The sequence below is a fragment of the Carcharodon carcharias genome, chromosome 13 (genome assembly GCF_017639515.1).
Source record: "Carcharodon carcharias isolate sCarCar2 chromosome 13, sCarCar2.pri, whole genome shotgun sequence".
NCBI lineage: Eukaryota > Metazoa > Chordata > Chondrichthyes > Lamniformes > Lamnidae > Carcharodon > Carcharodon carcharias.
Window position 1 is genome coordinate 129,285,232 of NC_054479.1, and position 14,692 is coordinate 129,299,923.

The 14,692-nt window shown below is 43.0% G+C and overlaps 1 protein-coding gene across 1 annotated transcript in view; it reads right to left on the reverse strand.

Annotated features, from left to right (window-relative positions):
* LOC121286154 (collagen alpha-1(VII) chain-like) overlaps nucleotides 1-14,692 on the reverse strand; it is a 188,135-nt gene that overhangs the window by 87,339 nt on the left and 86,104 nt on the right. Inside the window, exons 33-42 of the mRNA XM_041203135.1 lie at nucleotides 14,572-14,616; nucleotides 12,269-12,304; nucleotides 12,051-12,095; nucleotides 10,859-10,894; nucleotides 10,729-10,764; nucleotides 10,186-10,218; nucleotides 7,999-8,070; nucleotides 5,400-5,459; nucleotides 1,793-1,828; nucleotides 1,598-1,678 (exon numbers count right to left, since the gene is read on the reverse strand). Of these exons, the coding sequence (XP_041059069.1) occupies nucleotides 1,598-1,678; nucleotides 1,793-1,828; nucleotides 5,400-5,459; nucleotides 7,999-8,070; nucleotides 10,186-10,218; nucleotides 10,729-10,764; nucleotides 10,859-10,894; nucleotides 12,051-12,095; nucleotides 12,269-12,304; nucleotides 14,572-14,616 (480 nt within the window). The remainder of the gene's footprint in view (nucleotides 1-1,597; nucleotides 1,679-1,792; nucleotides 1,829-5,399; nucleotides 5,460-7,998; nucleotides 8,071-10,185; nucleotides 10,219-10,728; nucleotides 10,765-10,858; nucleotides 10,895-12,050; nucleotides 12,096-12,268; nucleotides 12,305-14,571; nucleotides 14,617-14,692) is intronic.

Sequence of the window (14,692 nt, forward strand, 5' to 3'; positions counted from 1 at the left end):
TATCTACATGGATTTCATTAAGGCCTTTGACAAGGTCCCTCATGGCAGACTGGTCCAGAAGGTAAAGTCACATGGGATCAGAGGTGAGCTGGCAAGATGGATACATAATTGGCTTGGTCATAGAAGACAGAGGGTAGCAGTGGAAGGATGCTTTTCTGAAATGGAGAGCTGTGACTAGTGGTGTTCCACAGGGATCAGTGCTGGGGCCTTTGCTGTTTATAGTATATGTAAATAATTTGGAGGAAAATGTAACTGGGCTAATTAGTAAGTTTGCAGGCAACACTAAGGTTGGAGGAGTTGCAGATAGTGAAGAGGATGGTCAAAGGATACAATGGGATATAGATCGGTTGGAGACTTGGGCGGAGAAATGGCAGATGGAGTTTAATCCGGACAAATGCGAGGTAATGCATTTTGGAAGGTCTAATACAGGTAGGAATTATACAGTAAATGGCAGAACCCTTAAGTGCATCAACGGGCAGAGGGATCTGGGTGTACAGGTCCAGTGGTCACTAAAAGTGGCAACGCAGGTGGATAAGGTAGTCAGGAAAGCATATGGCATACTTGCCTTCATCGGCAGGGGTATTGAGTATAAAAACTGGGAAGTCATGCTGCAGCTGTATAGAACCTTGGTTAGGCCACACTTGGAATATTGCGTGCAATTCTGGTCGCCGCATTACCAGAAGGATATGGAGGCATTGGAGAGAGTGCAGAGGAGGTTTACCAGGATGCTGCCTGGTCTGGAGGTTATTAGATATGAGGAGAGGTTGAAGAAACTTGGATTGTTCTCACCAAGCGACGGAGATTGAGGGGCGACCTGATAGAAGTTTACAAAATTATGAGTGGCATGGACAGAGTAGATAGTCAGAAGCTTTTTCCCAGGGTGGAAGAGTCAATTACTAGGGGACATAGATTTAAGGTGAGAGGAGAAAACTTTTGAGGAGATGTGCGGGGCAAGTTTTTTTACGCAGAGGGTAGTGAGTGTCTGGAATTCGCTTCCAGAGGAGGTGGTGGAAGCAGTTATGATAGTGGTGTTTAAAAAGCAGCTTGACAAATACATGAACAGGATGGGAATAGAGGGATACGGACCCCGGAAGTGCAAAATGTTTTAGTTTGACAGGCAATATGATTGGCGCAGGCTTGGAGGGCCGAAGGGCCTGTACTTTTCTTTGTTCTTTGAAATGAATAGGCTGAATAGAGGGATCTGGCTTTTACTGATCTCCTGGCCTATTTTCAGCATTTACGTTGTTCATTCCAGGTTTCCGTCAATCTTCCTCTGGAGTTAGGCTGGGAGATTAGAAGGATGCCTGTGGAAACTCCAGGTGAAAGTGAGATGCTTACCAATTGACGCTGGAGAGAACTATCTTTCGGTAGCTTACAAACCTCAGGCAGTGAGGAGGTCAGGCCAAGGGTTTAAGGAGGGAGGTGCAGAGGTCACTGGGCATCATAGTTGAAAGAGCACCACTCTAATGGTGGTGAAAACTATGAACCTAAAGGATGCCAGAAGTAACTGCATTTTCTTACCAATAAATTTTTGGAAGGGCTCTGATGGCGAGATTTCCTGTTTAAAGATCAGACATGGCCTTTAACTTTTACTTACATCTTTACCTCTTAGTCCTATTGGCCCTAGGCTTCCTGGAGCTCCGGGTCTCCCTTGCTCTCCGTCCTTGCCGATTTCACCCTATTCAAACAAGACGACTTTAGCTCTGTTATTGATTGGCCACTGCAAACCATTGTTGTCAGCAGAATAGAAAGCAGAGTTTCATCGAGTAGGAAAGGAACATTTTGAGCTTACCTTCTCACCCGGTCGGCCCGACAAACCAACATTGCCCTGTTGAGAAAACATGAACTTACAATGTCATTGAGAGAAAAAGGCTAATTTCATAATAAACTAAAGTGTCACTGATGCCCGTAAAAACTAGTGAAGCAGAGTTTTGCAATTTTTTTCCATAAGCATATGATTAAATTATAATAGAGCCAATTAAGTCCCATATTGTCATTTCCATAATATTTGCCCATTGTGAAAACGTTAAACACAATACCTATCTCTTTCACTTTATAACAACATAAACTTGTATTTACATAGCAACTTTAACACAGTAAGATGCTTCACAGGAGCATCACCAAACAACATTTGATAATGAGCCACAAATGGAGATATCCAAAATCTGGGTCAAAGAGGTAGGTTTGAAAGACCGGCTTCAAGGAGGAGAGAGAGGAAGAGAGGCGGAATGGTTTAGGGAGGGAATTCTGGAGCTTAAGGCCTAAGCAGTTGAAGAAACAGCTGCCAATGGTGGAACAATTAAAATAGGGGATCTGCAAGAGGCCAAAAATGGAGGACTGCAGAGATCTTGGAGGGTTTAGGGCTGGAGCTGATTACAGAGAAACGGAGGGGTGAGACCATGGAGGGATTTGAAGACAAAGATAAGAATTTTAAAATCAAGGTGTTGCGGAACTGGAAGCCAATGCAGATCATGATGGAGGTGGAGGTAGAGGAGGAGGAGGAGAGTCTTCGCCACATGGACTGCAGTGATTCAAGAAAGCAGCTCACCACCCCCTTCTCAAGGACAATTCGGGATGAGCAACAAATGCTGACCTTGCCAGTGACACCAACATCCTGTGAAAAAAATTTTAAAAGCCAACAAGTATTTATATAGCTATTTTCACATAATAAAACATCCCATCATGCTTCATAGGAGCATTATAAAACAAAACAAATCTTTCAGTGCCATAACTTTTCTATGCTTATATGGTTCTAAGGTATGACATGGATCCACATAAGGAGATATGAGGTCAAATGACCAAAAGCTTGGTCCCTCCAATTAGGTTTCCACCCTGTCCCAGTACTGAAACAGCTCTTATCAAAGTCACAAATCACATCCTATGTGACTGTGACAAAGGTGAACTTTCCCTCCTTGTCCTTCTTGACCTGTTCTGCAGCCTTTGGCATAATTGACCACTTCATCCTCCTCCAACGCCTCTACTCTGTCATCCAGCTGGGTGAGACTGCTCTCACCTGGTTCCATTTTTATCTATCTAATTGTAGCCAGAGAATCAATTGTGATGGCTTCTCTTCCTGTTCCCACATCGTTAACTCTGATGTCCTCTAAGGATCAATCCTTGGCCCCCTCCTATTTCTCATGTACATGTTGCCCCTGGGCAATATCACAGCGCTAGTTTTGATCCAAAATCACAGCGTTGGTTTTCACATCTATGCTGACGACACCCAGCTCTACCTAACCAACACATCTCTCTCTGACCAGGGCCAGGATTTTATGGCCCATCCCGCCCAGTGGGATATTATAGTCCAGCCGAACTGAATGGAGATTGAAGTGGCTCACCGCATCCACCAGGGGGAGACACACCATAATGGGGCAGTAAAATCCTGACCCAAGCTTTTTGGTCATCTGACCTAATATCTCCTTATGTGACTCAGTGTCATACTTTGTTCTATAATGCTCCTGTGAAGCACCTTGGGATGTTTCATTACATTAAAGGCGCTATGGAAATAAAAGTTGTCATTGTTGATCAAAGAGGAAGGTTTTAAGAAATGTCTTAAAGGAGAAAAGTGAGATTGAGAGGTGGACTGGTGTAGGGAGGGAATTCTAGAACTTGGGGCCTAGGCAACTAGAAAACAGCCACCAAATGGTGGGGTAAGTATAATTGGGAATGCACAAGAGGCCAGAATTAGAGGAGGGCAGATATCTCGGAGGGTTGTAGGGCGAGAGTGGGGGGAGGTGAGGTGGGGGCAAGGTCATGGAGAGATTTGAAAACAAGGATGAGAATTTTAAAATCAAGACATTGCTTGACCACTGGCCAAAATGGGTCAACGTGCACAGGGTGATAGAAGATCAGGACTTGCCATGAAAGACACGAGCAGCAGAGTTTTGGATGACCCCAATTTTATGGAGGTAGAATGCAGGACACCAGCCTGGAGTGTGTTGGAATAGTTGAGCCTAGAGGTAACGAAGGCATGAATAGATTTCAGCAGCAGAGGAGCTGAGACAGGGGTGAAGTTGAGCAATGTTATGGAAGTGGAAATGGGCAGTATTAGTGATGGCTGAATGGAGGTCTTGTGGCACAATGGGTAGTGTCTTTCCCTCTAAGCCAAGTCCTTCATGTTCAAGTCCCACTCTAGGACTTGATGGCTAAGGAAGATGCGTTCATAATGTGGTCAAAACGTTGAGGATCAGCCTGAAAATCCTTCCAACACACACAGGCAGTAAGGGCAGGAGAGATTCCTGGTCAACCATGTGATGGAAAGAAATTTGGAGCGTCTGCCAACACTATCCATAGCTCCAGGCTACAACATGTATGGAAAAGTGTATGTTGCCACTCCTTGGAAATGCTTATGGGAACATCCAAGTCATTTCCATAATTCCTCAACTTCCCAGTTCTATTTCAGTTGAGATCTTGTACCTTGGCACAAACCAGTGATCAAACCTGTAATCTTCCTGGTTAAAATGCTTAGCACCAAACAAGAAGTACCACTTACCCACTGAAACATCAAGCAGCAGATGATTAATAAGGTCAAACTATTTCTCCTGTGCCTCTGCTGGTGTCAAACACTCCTAGCATTGAGTAAAACTCCCAATCTCAGACGAGTACCTTTTACCTCAGCATGTCACAGTTCCATTTTCCACCCAGCCCCCCAATGGCTGCCAGTGAGTACTAAATAAATAGAGGTTAGTACTAAATCGAGATATGTATTAATTTAGAATGTTATTTAGTATCAATTAGGTGTCAGTAGTAGAGGGATGGAGGTCTTATGGCACAGTGGTAGTGTCCCTACCTCTGAGTTCAAGTCCTACTCCAGGACTTGATGGCCATAGAAAGTGCATTCATAATATGGCCAAACAGGTCAGCCTGTTAATCCTTCCAGTACACCTGATGGCAGGTAATAACAGCGAGAGAGTTTCCTGGTCAGCCATACTACAGAAGGCAATGGCAAACCACTGCAGTACTTTGCCAAGCATAAACATGGACCAATCCAATAGAAGTCCATGGTTGCCATCCTCTTAGGGCATGGTGCCTGGAGAAGGAGTAAAGAGGGGCAGTTTTGTTTGATGAGCCCACATTTATTTGGAATAAGGTTTTGACTGCTCAATCTCATTTCCCATTGGTCCTAACGTGAGAAAAGAGGAGACTTACCTTCATTCGCCTGAACTGTATCCAAATTCAGAAATTACAGCAGACAGCACACAGACTACAACTTACAATTTCTGAACAGGTTCATTTCGCAGGGACATAACAGGTACATTTAGCAGATCATGAGATGTTATGGGCTAAATGCAAAGTATGTGATACTATCAACTAGTAGGTCAGAAAGGTTAATCCACAGTATACACCTCATTTCTCTTGGAACAAAGCTGTCTCCCTGTTAGTGTGTTTCTACTACTCACCCTTTCACCTGGCTCTCCTTTGAGGCCGGGCTGGCCTGGAATTCCAAATCCTGGGCTTCCCTTTCAAAAGGTAAATGCATGACAATTTTTTAAAAAAACATGCAGCTTTTACAGATAATTTAAATGTGTCAGAATGAAAGGATTTTAGAAAGTGTTGAGAAGAACAGTATTCCAAATGGAAAGGGTGTTAGAACATTTGAAAGGGTTTAATTCTGACTGCCAGGTGGGAACCTCACACCCTGGTTGTGCAACTCAGGGATCACTGGCAATGTAGTCGTGATTTCCTTAAATGCGTGCTCACAGAGTGGGCTTCCCACCAGCAACATGCACAATTGAAAATCATCCTCTTACCTTCACAATGATTTTCAGCTGATGTTGTTGTTACCCCCTAACTCTGTGCTGCAGTGTGGGCTGATGAACAACTGTCTCAAGACCTTGTTCTCTGCTGAATTGCAAAGAACAAAGAGCTTTAAATTTTGGGGGGCTGGAGTAATATTTAGAGTGCTGGGCCCCACTGTGCATGTCAGCTAGGCGTCCCAGTGCAGCACAGGGTTTTGGGAGGGCAGGTATGTGGATAACTTCTATGCTGAGCCACCAAAAGGCCTGGGGTGAGGTGTGAGCAGGCAATACAGGAGGGGGAATGAACCTCAGACACATTATAAAAAAGATATAGAGGCACTAGAGAAAGTACAGAGAAGGTTTGCAGGATGATACCAGAAATGCCTAAGTATACACATCAGGTAAAAATTGGCAATCTGGGTCTCTTTTCTCTTGGAAAAAGAAAGCTGAGGACTGACCTAACATAGATCTTTAAAATTATGAAAGCTTTTGATAGAGTGGATACAAAGAGAATGTTTCCTCTTGTGGGGAAGAACATAACTAGAGGCTATCAAGATAAGATAGACATCAAGAAATTCAGTATGGAATTCACAAGAAACTTCTTTACACAAGAGTGGTAGTGTGGAACTTGCAGGTAGAAGTGAATAGCATAGATGCATTTAAGGGGAAGCTAGACAAGCATTTGAGAGAGAAGGGAATAGATGATTATGATGGTCGATGAGAAAAGGTGGAAGGAGCTTCAACACCCCATGTACTAGTTGGCCCGAATGGCATGATCCTGTGCCATATATCCTATGTAAGGCAGGAGAGAAGCAGCTCAGATTTTTTTTTGTATTAGGTCCAGGTTGCACTGTTCCATGAGTGGCCTCTAGTGGTCCTTAGACTGCTAGTTAGGCCACTCACCGCCTTGAACAGAGGGCAGAAAGGGTGCCATGCCCACTTGTAACTCTTTCGAGTACAAACCCGTTTCCATCTGTTTCAGATGAAGTTACATTGTTTCATAGTTTGCCATTGTGAGATCTGAACTCTTGATACTCTTTTGAGTAAACCTGTTTCCATCTGTTTCAGATGAAGTTACATTGTTTCATAGTTTGCCATTGTGAGATTTGAACTCTTGATCTTGGGGTTACAAACCCAGTACCATAACCACTTGGCGCCATGCCCACTTGTACGTCAACTGTTTCAAGGATTAATCTAAATTGCTCATTACAATTTAGATTAATTGTCTAAATCTAATTGCAATCAGGGTCCCATGTGTATCCTTTGCATAAGTAAATGAGGCACCTTCCTGATTCACATTGCAAAATAGTAGCAGGCAGGTTTAGATCACAATGGAGAGAACAGTAAATGCAGCACTCTGATTAAAGAGTCACTACAATCCTGTTCTGCCAGATTAAGATCAGCTAAAATTATCTCTCTGGTATCCTGGCAACTCCTTGTAAATAGAGCCTACATATCACCCACAACTTGGCACAATGCTGTTGTTACACAGACATTTTTAGCTTACACTTGCTGGTCTAGTGAACTTGTGCTGTCACACATTGTATCAAGCTGCTGAGTGAGTTTTACTTAAATTTGTGTTTAGACATCATGGGCAGAATTTTCTGCCTGGCGGGCGGGTGGGCAGAGTGGGAGCAGGCACAGACTGGCACGGATCCAATCAGCATCCCCGATCGGGTCCACGCTGCCATTTTATGTGGGCAGACCAATTAAGGCCTACCCAGCGTGACGCACACCCAGAAGCGCTGTGCGCTCCCTGTGCGGGCGGGGTGGGGAGCTGCCTGAGTCAGGAGTGCACTCTTTTACAGGGAGATCAGTTCTAAATCCAAAAAATTTGATAAAGTGGTGAGAAAATTTTATGACATGTCCCCTCATGTGAAACTGTCACATGAGCTGGGACATGTGCATTAATTTCAATAAAAATTTTTGTCAAAATTTAAAATCATTCATGAAACCTCATCCCGCCCGTGGATGAGGTTCCATGAAAAATGTGAAGGCCGCCTGGGCTCCATTAATTATTTTAATTGAGAGTTAAATGGCCTTAATAGGCCTTTGACAGTTCAGCGGGCGCAAAGCTGACTCTGGTGTGCGCCTGCCAAACTGAAAGTCTGAATAACGTACCATGATGTCAGGACGCGTGCCTGACGTCACCATGCATCATTTTCTGCCTCAGCGAGCGGGCCCTGCCCCCACTTGCCGAGCCGATAATTGAGCCTCATGTGTAAAGACTATTCAGTAATTGGATAAATGATGTCAATACCTTTTCACCTTCAACTCCTTGAATCCCCTGGTCACCTTTGGGTCCTATGGGTCCAGGCGGTCCAATATCTCCCTAACCAGAGACCAGAAACAAATCTTTATCATCAGCTGATAGGGGAGAAACAGATTGAACATTAGCTTTCAAAGTGATTCGGACAAATACTTAAGGAGAAAAAAAAAAAATCGCAATGATATGGAGAAAGCAGGGAAGTCTCTTCGGAAGAGTTGGCAGAGACTTGATAGGCTAAATTATATCCTTCTGTGTTGTACTATGCTATGATCATCAGCTGCTGAACTACTGAATGTTGAATGTGTGTTTTGAGCTCATACCCATATTTAACTTTCTGCTCCAGTGTATTGCTATGATATGGACCACTAGCTTGTTTTTATGGGAGTTTCAATGCCCAGTTTTGTAACCTAGCTGTTTTTGGTTTGCTTGTCTACATATGGTCGAGGTCCCACTGATTCCATTGAGAAGGTGGCAAACAAGCCCATATTGAACTTACATTGCATAGGTAAGGAGAATAGTGCTTACCAATAGTATTCCCACATAATTGCTATCTTCTTGGATTGTTTTTGACCAGTGACATGTCAGTAAGCCATGACAGAAATCATGAACTGTGTAAATGAAACTTTTATTATTTTTGCTTATTTAAAAATGGACTTTTCTGAACCAAAATATAGCTGCTACAGATCACATGATTCACAGGATTGGCCAGTTTCTGGAAACTTCCAACAGCTGTTACAAGGACAAAAGAGTTCCACCCTTATCCTTGTGGAATCTCACACCTCATTTTAAGAACCCATTACAATCCATGAAACCAGAGGAATAACAAAGCGAGAGATATGAAAACTCATTATACCTGTAGAGGTACTAACAGCCACCATCCCACGCCTGGCACTGTTAAAGTCCATTTCAGGGAAGGGAAATAAACTTACACTTCTGGCAGATTCTGAGGGTCTACCAAGATAATAGCTACCTGGAACAGGGTCATTAATATGGAAAATGACACTTTCAGAAGCTAGTGACTGGGGCATTATAAGCCATAAAACAAAAACAGGGTCCAGACGCCAGATAAACATCCCTGTATGCAATAATTGTGGAGCAAGGAGGTCACGTGGCTTGAGTCACCATTTTGAAATATCTATATTCAGTTGAGAACTCAGGAACAAGCAGTCTGCTGATTACCTCCAACCTGCAAGACCAACAGCAGGACTCCAAGTTGACTAAGCAACCTGCAACAAGTCCCAGCTCCTCAAAGCCTGTTTATTTGGAAGCCTCTGACCTTTGCCTGCCAAGCAGACCAAGTCCATGTACAGCAATCTTATTTTGCTGCATCACCGTCCACTTTAAAGAGATTCTGCGCTGCTGTCTTCTGCCTGGAACCCACCGGAACTGGAACTTCTCCGTGAATGAACCACCCCCCATCCCCCCTCTAGACTTTGACTTTTTGGACTCTAGAGATCACGTGAACTGATATCCATTTCAGTGGTTCTTTTACTGTTAAGTAACTCATGGTTGTAAAACCATTTTTTTCTATCCCCCTTACTGTATATTTGTGTGTGCGTGTGAAGTTATGATCAGCTTCCAAGGTTTGAATGTGAATAAACTAACCTTCTGATTTAATCATAACAAGGGATTGTTGCAAATTACTTTAAAAATTGGACAGCCTATTTTTAAAACAATTAAAACACCTCTGAAAGAGGGTAAAGGAGTTCAGTTTACCTCTCTCTCCTGTCCATAACACCAGTCAGAGAAGTTGAAAGGAGGAGAGGACAACATTTCAAATAGTGACTTAAATTAACTTTGTCATGAAGGTTGCAACATCTCCAGAAATTATAGATTGATCTTTTGTACGCTACTGACAGCAAACCCAGAAGGAACATCATTGGGGACTTTAAAATAAACTGCATTTATTTTTCATTTTCTTTGAACACTTTAATTTATTAATTATGATATTACTGGAGACGATAGAGAGACTGGGAGGGAGGGCACAAGATTAAACTTCCAAGGATACATCCAACCAGAGTTGGTTACTCTATTTGTCACACACCAACTAATTAGAATTCCCTTTTATGAACCTTAGTAATCTAATAAAGAGTAATGCTGAACCCATTATAGCGGGCTATACCCATAGACCTATTGGCCAATTTCAACATTTAGCGCAAAGAATTAAACTATACTTACCCGGACACCTTTATTCCCGGTAGGTCCTACTATCTAAGTTGAATAAAACATTTAATTAAAAAGCTTTATATTAATATATTTATTTCTTGTTGCTGATTAAATACATCTATAATACATCTGTAATACACAAGGACCCTTAGATGACGTTTTCAAAAGAGCCCATTAGGTTGTTGAGAAAATGTAAACTAGCCATTTGACACGAACTGTGCACACAGAACGAGAGGGCAATGGTTTAAATTAGGGGTTTGAGAAAAGTTTAAATTCTCTTGCAGGAGAGTGGACATGTGAAGTGGACTCCCACAGAAAGGAAATGAAGCTGTGATGACTAACTTCTACACTGGATCTGGATCTCATTCCACGGCACTTTACAGGAATACTATGAAACAAAATTTAACGCCAAGCTGTATGTGGACATAATAAGTTGCGTCACCAAAAGCTAGGTCTAAAAGGTAAGTTTTAAGGAGTGTCTTAAGAAGGAGATAGAGAGTTGGAGATATAGAGAAATATCAATTAATTAAGTGTGTTATGAAACACAGTAGTTACCCCTTTTGCTGGATCACCTGGAAAGCCTCTATCTCCCTGTCAGAGAAACAAATGGAGCAAAAATGATATTCCAGTTCAGCACTCTGATTAATCAGTTCAATCCAAAAATAACATTGAGCAATTCACTTACTGTATTTCCTTTCAAACCTATTGGGCCTGGGAGTCCCTGTCAAAGAAGAGAATTAAGAAAGATTGGGTGAGGGAGAAGTGTTAAAAAGAACCAGAAAACTTTAAGGACTTTTCTGAATAAAATGTACAGTAGCTCAGACCTACAGCAACAGTCTGAATTGTAAAATATTCAGATGCAGTAAATAACAGTGCTTTTTGTCCTGCAAATCATAAATTCCTGCCACTTGATCTACTTCCAACAAGGGTCTTGGCAGAATGCAGGCTGGCTCAGTAAAGTGGAGATACATCATGAGATGTTATCCTCCTTACTACAATCTGAAAAGTCCCATCCTTGACTTTCCCACTGTATTTCACACCACTTCCCCCCACCTACCCTGCAAATTGAGGCAACCCAAAGGATCATCAGTCAATGGGAGAATCTCAGCTTCAGTGACTGCAGATACTACACACTGTTTAAACCCAGTAAATCATCTAATTCACCCTGCCTGCTCAATCTTAACACCACTCTTCCTAGAAGTGGACCTCAGTACCAAGATCTACCTCTTGGCTCCCCAAAGCCTGTCCATCCATCTACAAGGCAAAAGTCAGGAGTGTGATGGAATACTTTCTACTTGCCTGGATTGCAGTTCCAACAATGCTCAAGAAGTTCGACACCATCCAGGGCAAAGAAACCTGCTTGACTGACACCCCATGAATCACTTTAAACATTTACTCCTTCCACCATCGACACACTAGAAGCAGAGTGTACCTCTACAAGATGCACTGCAGCAACTCACCAAGGGTGCTTCAACAGCACCTTCCAAACTCAACCTCTACCACCTAGAAGGCCAAGAGCATTCAATGCATGGGAATATTCCCACCTGCAAAGTTCCACTCCAAGTCACATAACATCCTGACTTGGGACTGTATCACCGTTTCTTCACTGTTGCTGGGTCAAAAACCTGGAATTCCATTCTTAACAACACTGGGTATGCCTTCACCAGATGGACTGCAGCAGTTCAAGAAGGCGGCTCACCACCACCATCTCAAGGGCAATTAGCAATGGCAATAAATGTTGGCCCTGTCAGCAATGTTCACATCCCACGAGTGAATAAAAAAAAAGGAACCTCAAACTATATGCCTGCAAGTAATGAGCATTGCAGTCTATAATGTTACAGACACAACTGGAATCAAAATGAATAATATTTTCTCACAGCAATTCCTTGTGGTCCCAGCTCGCCTGTATCTCCACGGTTTCCCTATAGGTATCATCAAAAAATATTGAGAATTAGTGCAAAGTTTTCCATTACTGGCCAACAAGATAGTTCATAGTCTTCTCTACAGTATCAGTTATCAGTCAGTGTTGCTTAACATTGTGTTAACACTGCTCATTGGGTGAACTGTTAGAATTATGACTTGTTCAATACCTTACCTTTTCTCCTCTATCTCCTTTAATTCCTCGTTTCCCCTACATGATTCAAAAAGAGACATTAGATTCACTGACAGGCAATAAACGCTTCTTCTCTTCAATCAGCTGAGCCATGTTTAATGAAACTGAACAATTATACATTAGGGGGTGGATAATCTGTCAGAGTTTTAACATCCAAACAGTGAACATGATTGTACCAAATTCCTCTCTCATCTGAGGCTGTGTGAGAGCGCGAGGCAGAAGATCCAGGAGCAGGAGCACAAGGAAGGGCAGGGACAGGAATCTGCTGGCCACAGTTTGGGTGGTGAAGTGTGAGTAATCCCGGAGGGGGTGGAGGGAGTAGGGCCCCAAGCTCCATCTATGGACACCCCTGTTCCATCTACGCCCTCTCCACTCCATCCCTGGCCACCCACAGCTCCATTCGCAGCCGCCCCAACTCAATCAGTCCCACCCATCCCGACCCTCCCGGCTCAATCAGAGCCCTACAACCACACTGTCCCCCACGACCCTCCAGGCTCCATCAGTGCCCTGCCACCACCCCCTCCCCCCCCCCCCCCCCCCCACCCTCCCAGCTCAATCGGTGGCCTGGGACAGTAGCTGAGCCCCTGCAGGCTGTCAGGAAAGGGTCCAGGCTCCGGAGAGAGACAGAGAAAGACAGAGTAGGAAAAGAATGAGAGAGAGAGAGAGAGAGACAAAGTGGAAAAGGAAACAAAAGGGAGACAGAGTGGGAAAGGGGAGAGAGACAGACAGACAGACAGACAAGCAGACAGACAGAATAGGAAAGGAAAGGAAAGAAAGAGGGAGTGGGAAAGGAAAGCAAGCAAATAGTTGACTGAGTTGCAGGAATGCTGTTGGTGAGACACAGAAGCTGTGTTATTCAGGATTTATTTGGGTGATTTAGTGTTATCTAATTAGGATTTATTTAGTGTTTCTGTTATAGCCAGTGATTTGTTTCACTTTGCAAGTTATTCCAGCTAGCAATGCACAGTGCTGTACATCTACAGTATAGTATTTCAAATTGTACATTGGTTTCCCAGGCAAGAAATGTCCTAAGGAACCTAACTCCGACTTTGACATTGATTCCTATGGGAATCCATGATTCACTTAAAGTTGTTTCACTTAAAGTAGCAACTTTCAGGAACGCAACCACGACTATAAGTGAGGACTTATTGTATTCAATTTTCACTGCGCTCTTAAAGAAGGCTAGGTGGAGGTGCTTAGGGAGGAAGTTCAAGAGTGTGGCGCCTAGTTAGCTAATGGCACAGCTACTAATTGTGTGATGAAGACCAAGTGGATGCAGAAGAGGCCAGAGTCAGAGGAATGGAGAGTTTGGGGCACAGCATCAAGACTGTAGAGCAGGAGGAAGTTACAGAGATAATGAAGGATGAAGTTTTAAAAAGATTTACATACATGGGAGATAAGTTCAAATTTGAGGCACTAGGTAACTGAAAGCCCATGTAGAACAGCAATGTCATACATATATGTGAATTAGGAGCAGGGGTAGGCCATGTGGTCCCTTAAGCCTGCTCTGCCATTCAATAGGACCATGGATGATCTGGATACTAGATCAACTCTGGTCAGGATACATTACAGGCAACAGAGATTTGGAAGAGGTGAAGTTTTCAGAAGGTTTAGGAGGGGAGGTCAACCAGGAGAGTTTGGGAATCAAGACCTCCACCTAGCCTTCATTAAGAGCGCAGTGAAAATTGAATACAATAAGTTCTCACTTATAGTCGTGGTTGCGTTCCTGAAAAATGCTACTTTAAGTGAAACGACTTTAAGTGAATCATGGGTTCCCATAGGAATCAATGTCAAAGCTGGAGTTAGGTTCCTTAGGACATTTCTTGCCTGGAGAAACCAATATACAAGTTGAAATACTATACTGTAGATGTGCAGCACTGTGCATTGGGCATGGATAAGAGTTATGTATGAAGGATTATAATGCTTCTAAGAAAAAGATACTGCAGTTATGTGGGAAGCTGGAAGGAAGACAATATAAGTGGCTTCAAACAGCAACTTGATGCAAATCTGAAAAGTGAATGAATGTGGTGAGATAGAGTCAAGGTCAATCAAAAAAAGGAATATATTGTTGAGCCAAGTGGCCTTTTCACATTCTGAAAGGTTCTTATCTCCTTACATTATGAAATGAGGTGCTGGTCATTACCTCAGTGCAGCTAACTCAAAGCTAGATGTCACACTGACATTATCTCAATCACCTATGTCCAGAGCTTCTACAGGTGCACAAGTTTCCAAAGCTATCAGCATAACCAATGCTGTGATTTACCTAATGCCTACACAGCTCTTACCTTTTGGCCAAGCTCTCCATCTTTCCCTTTGTCCCCTTGACTGCCCTAAAGAAACGAGAATTAAACAATAAAATGCTGGACCAATAAGTTTCTGAGCCTTGAGTGAATGAGAATAAATACA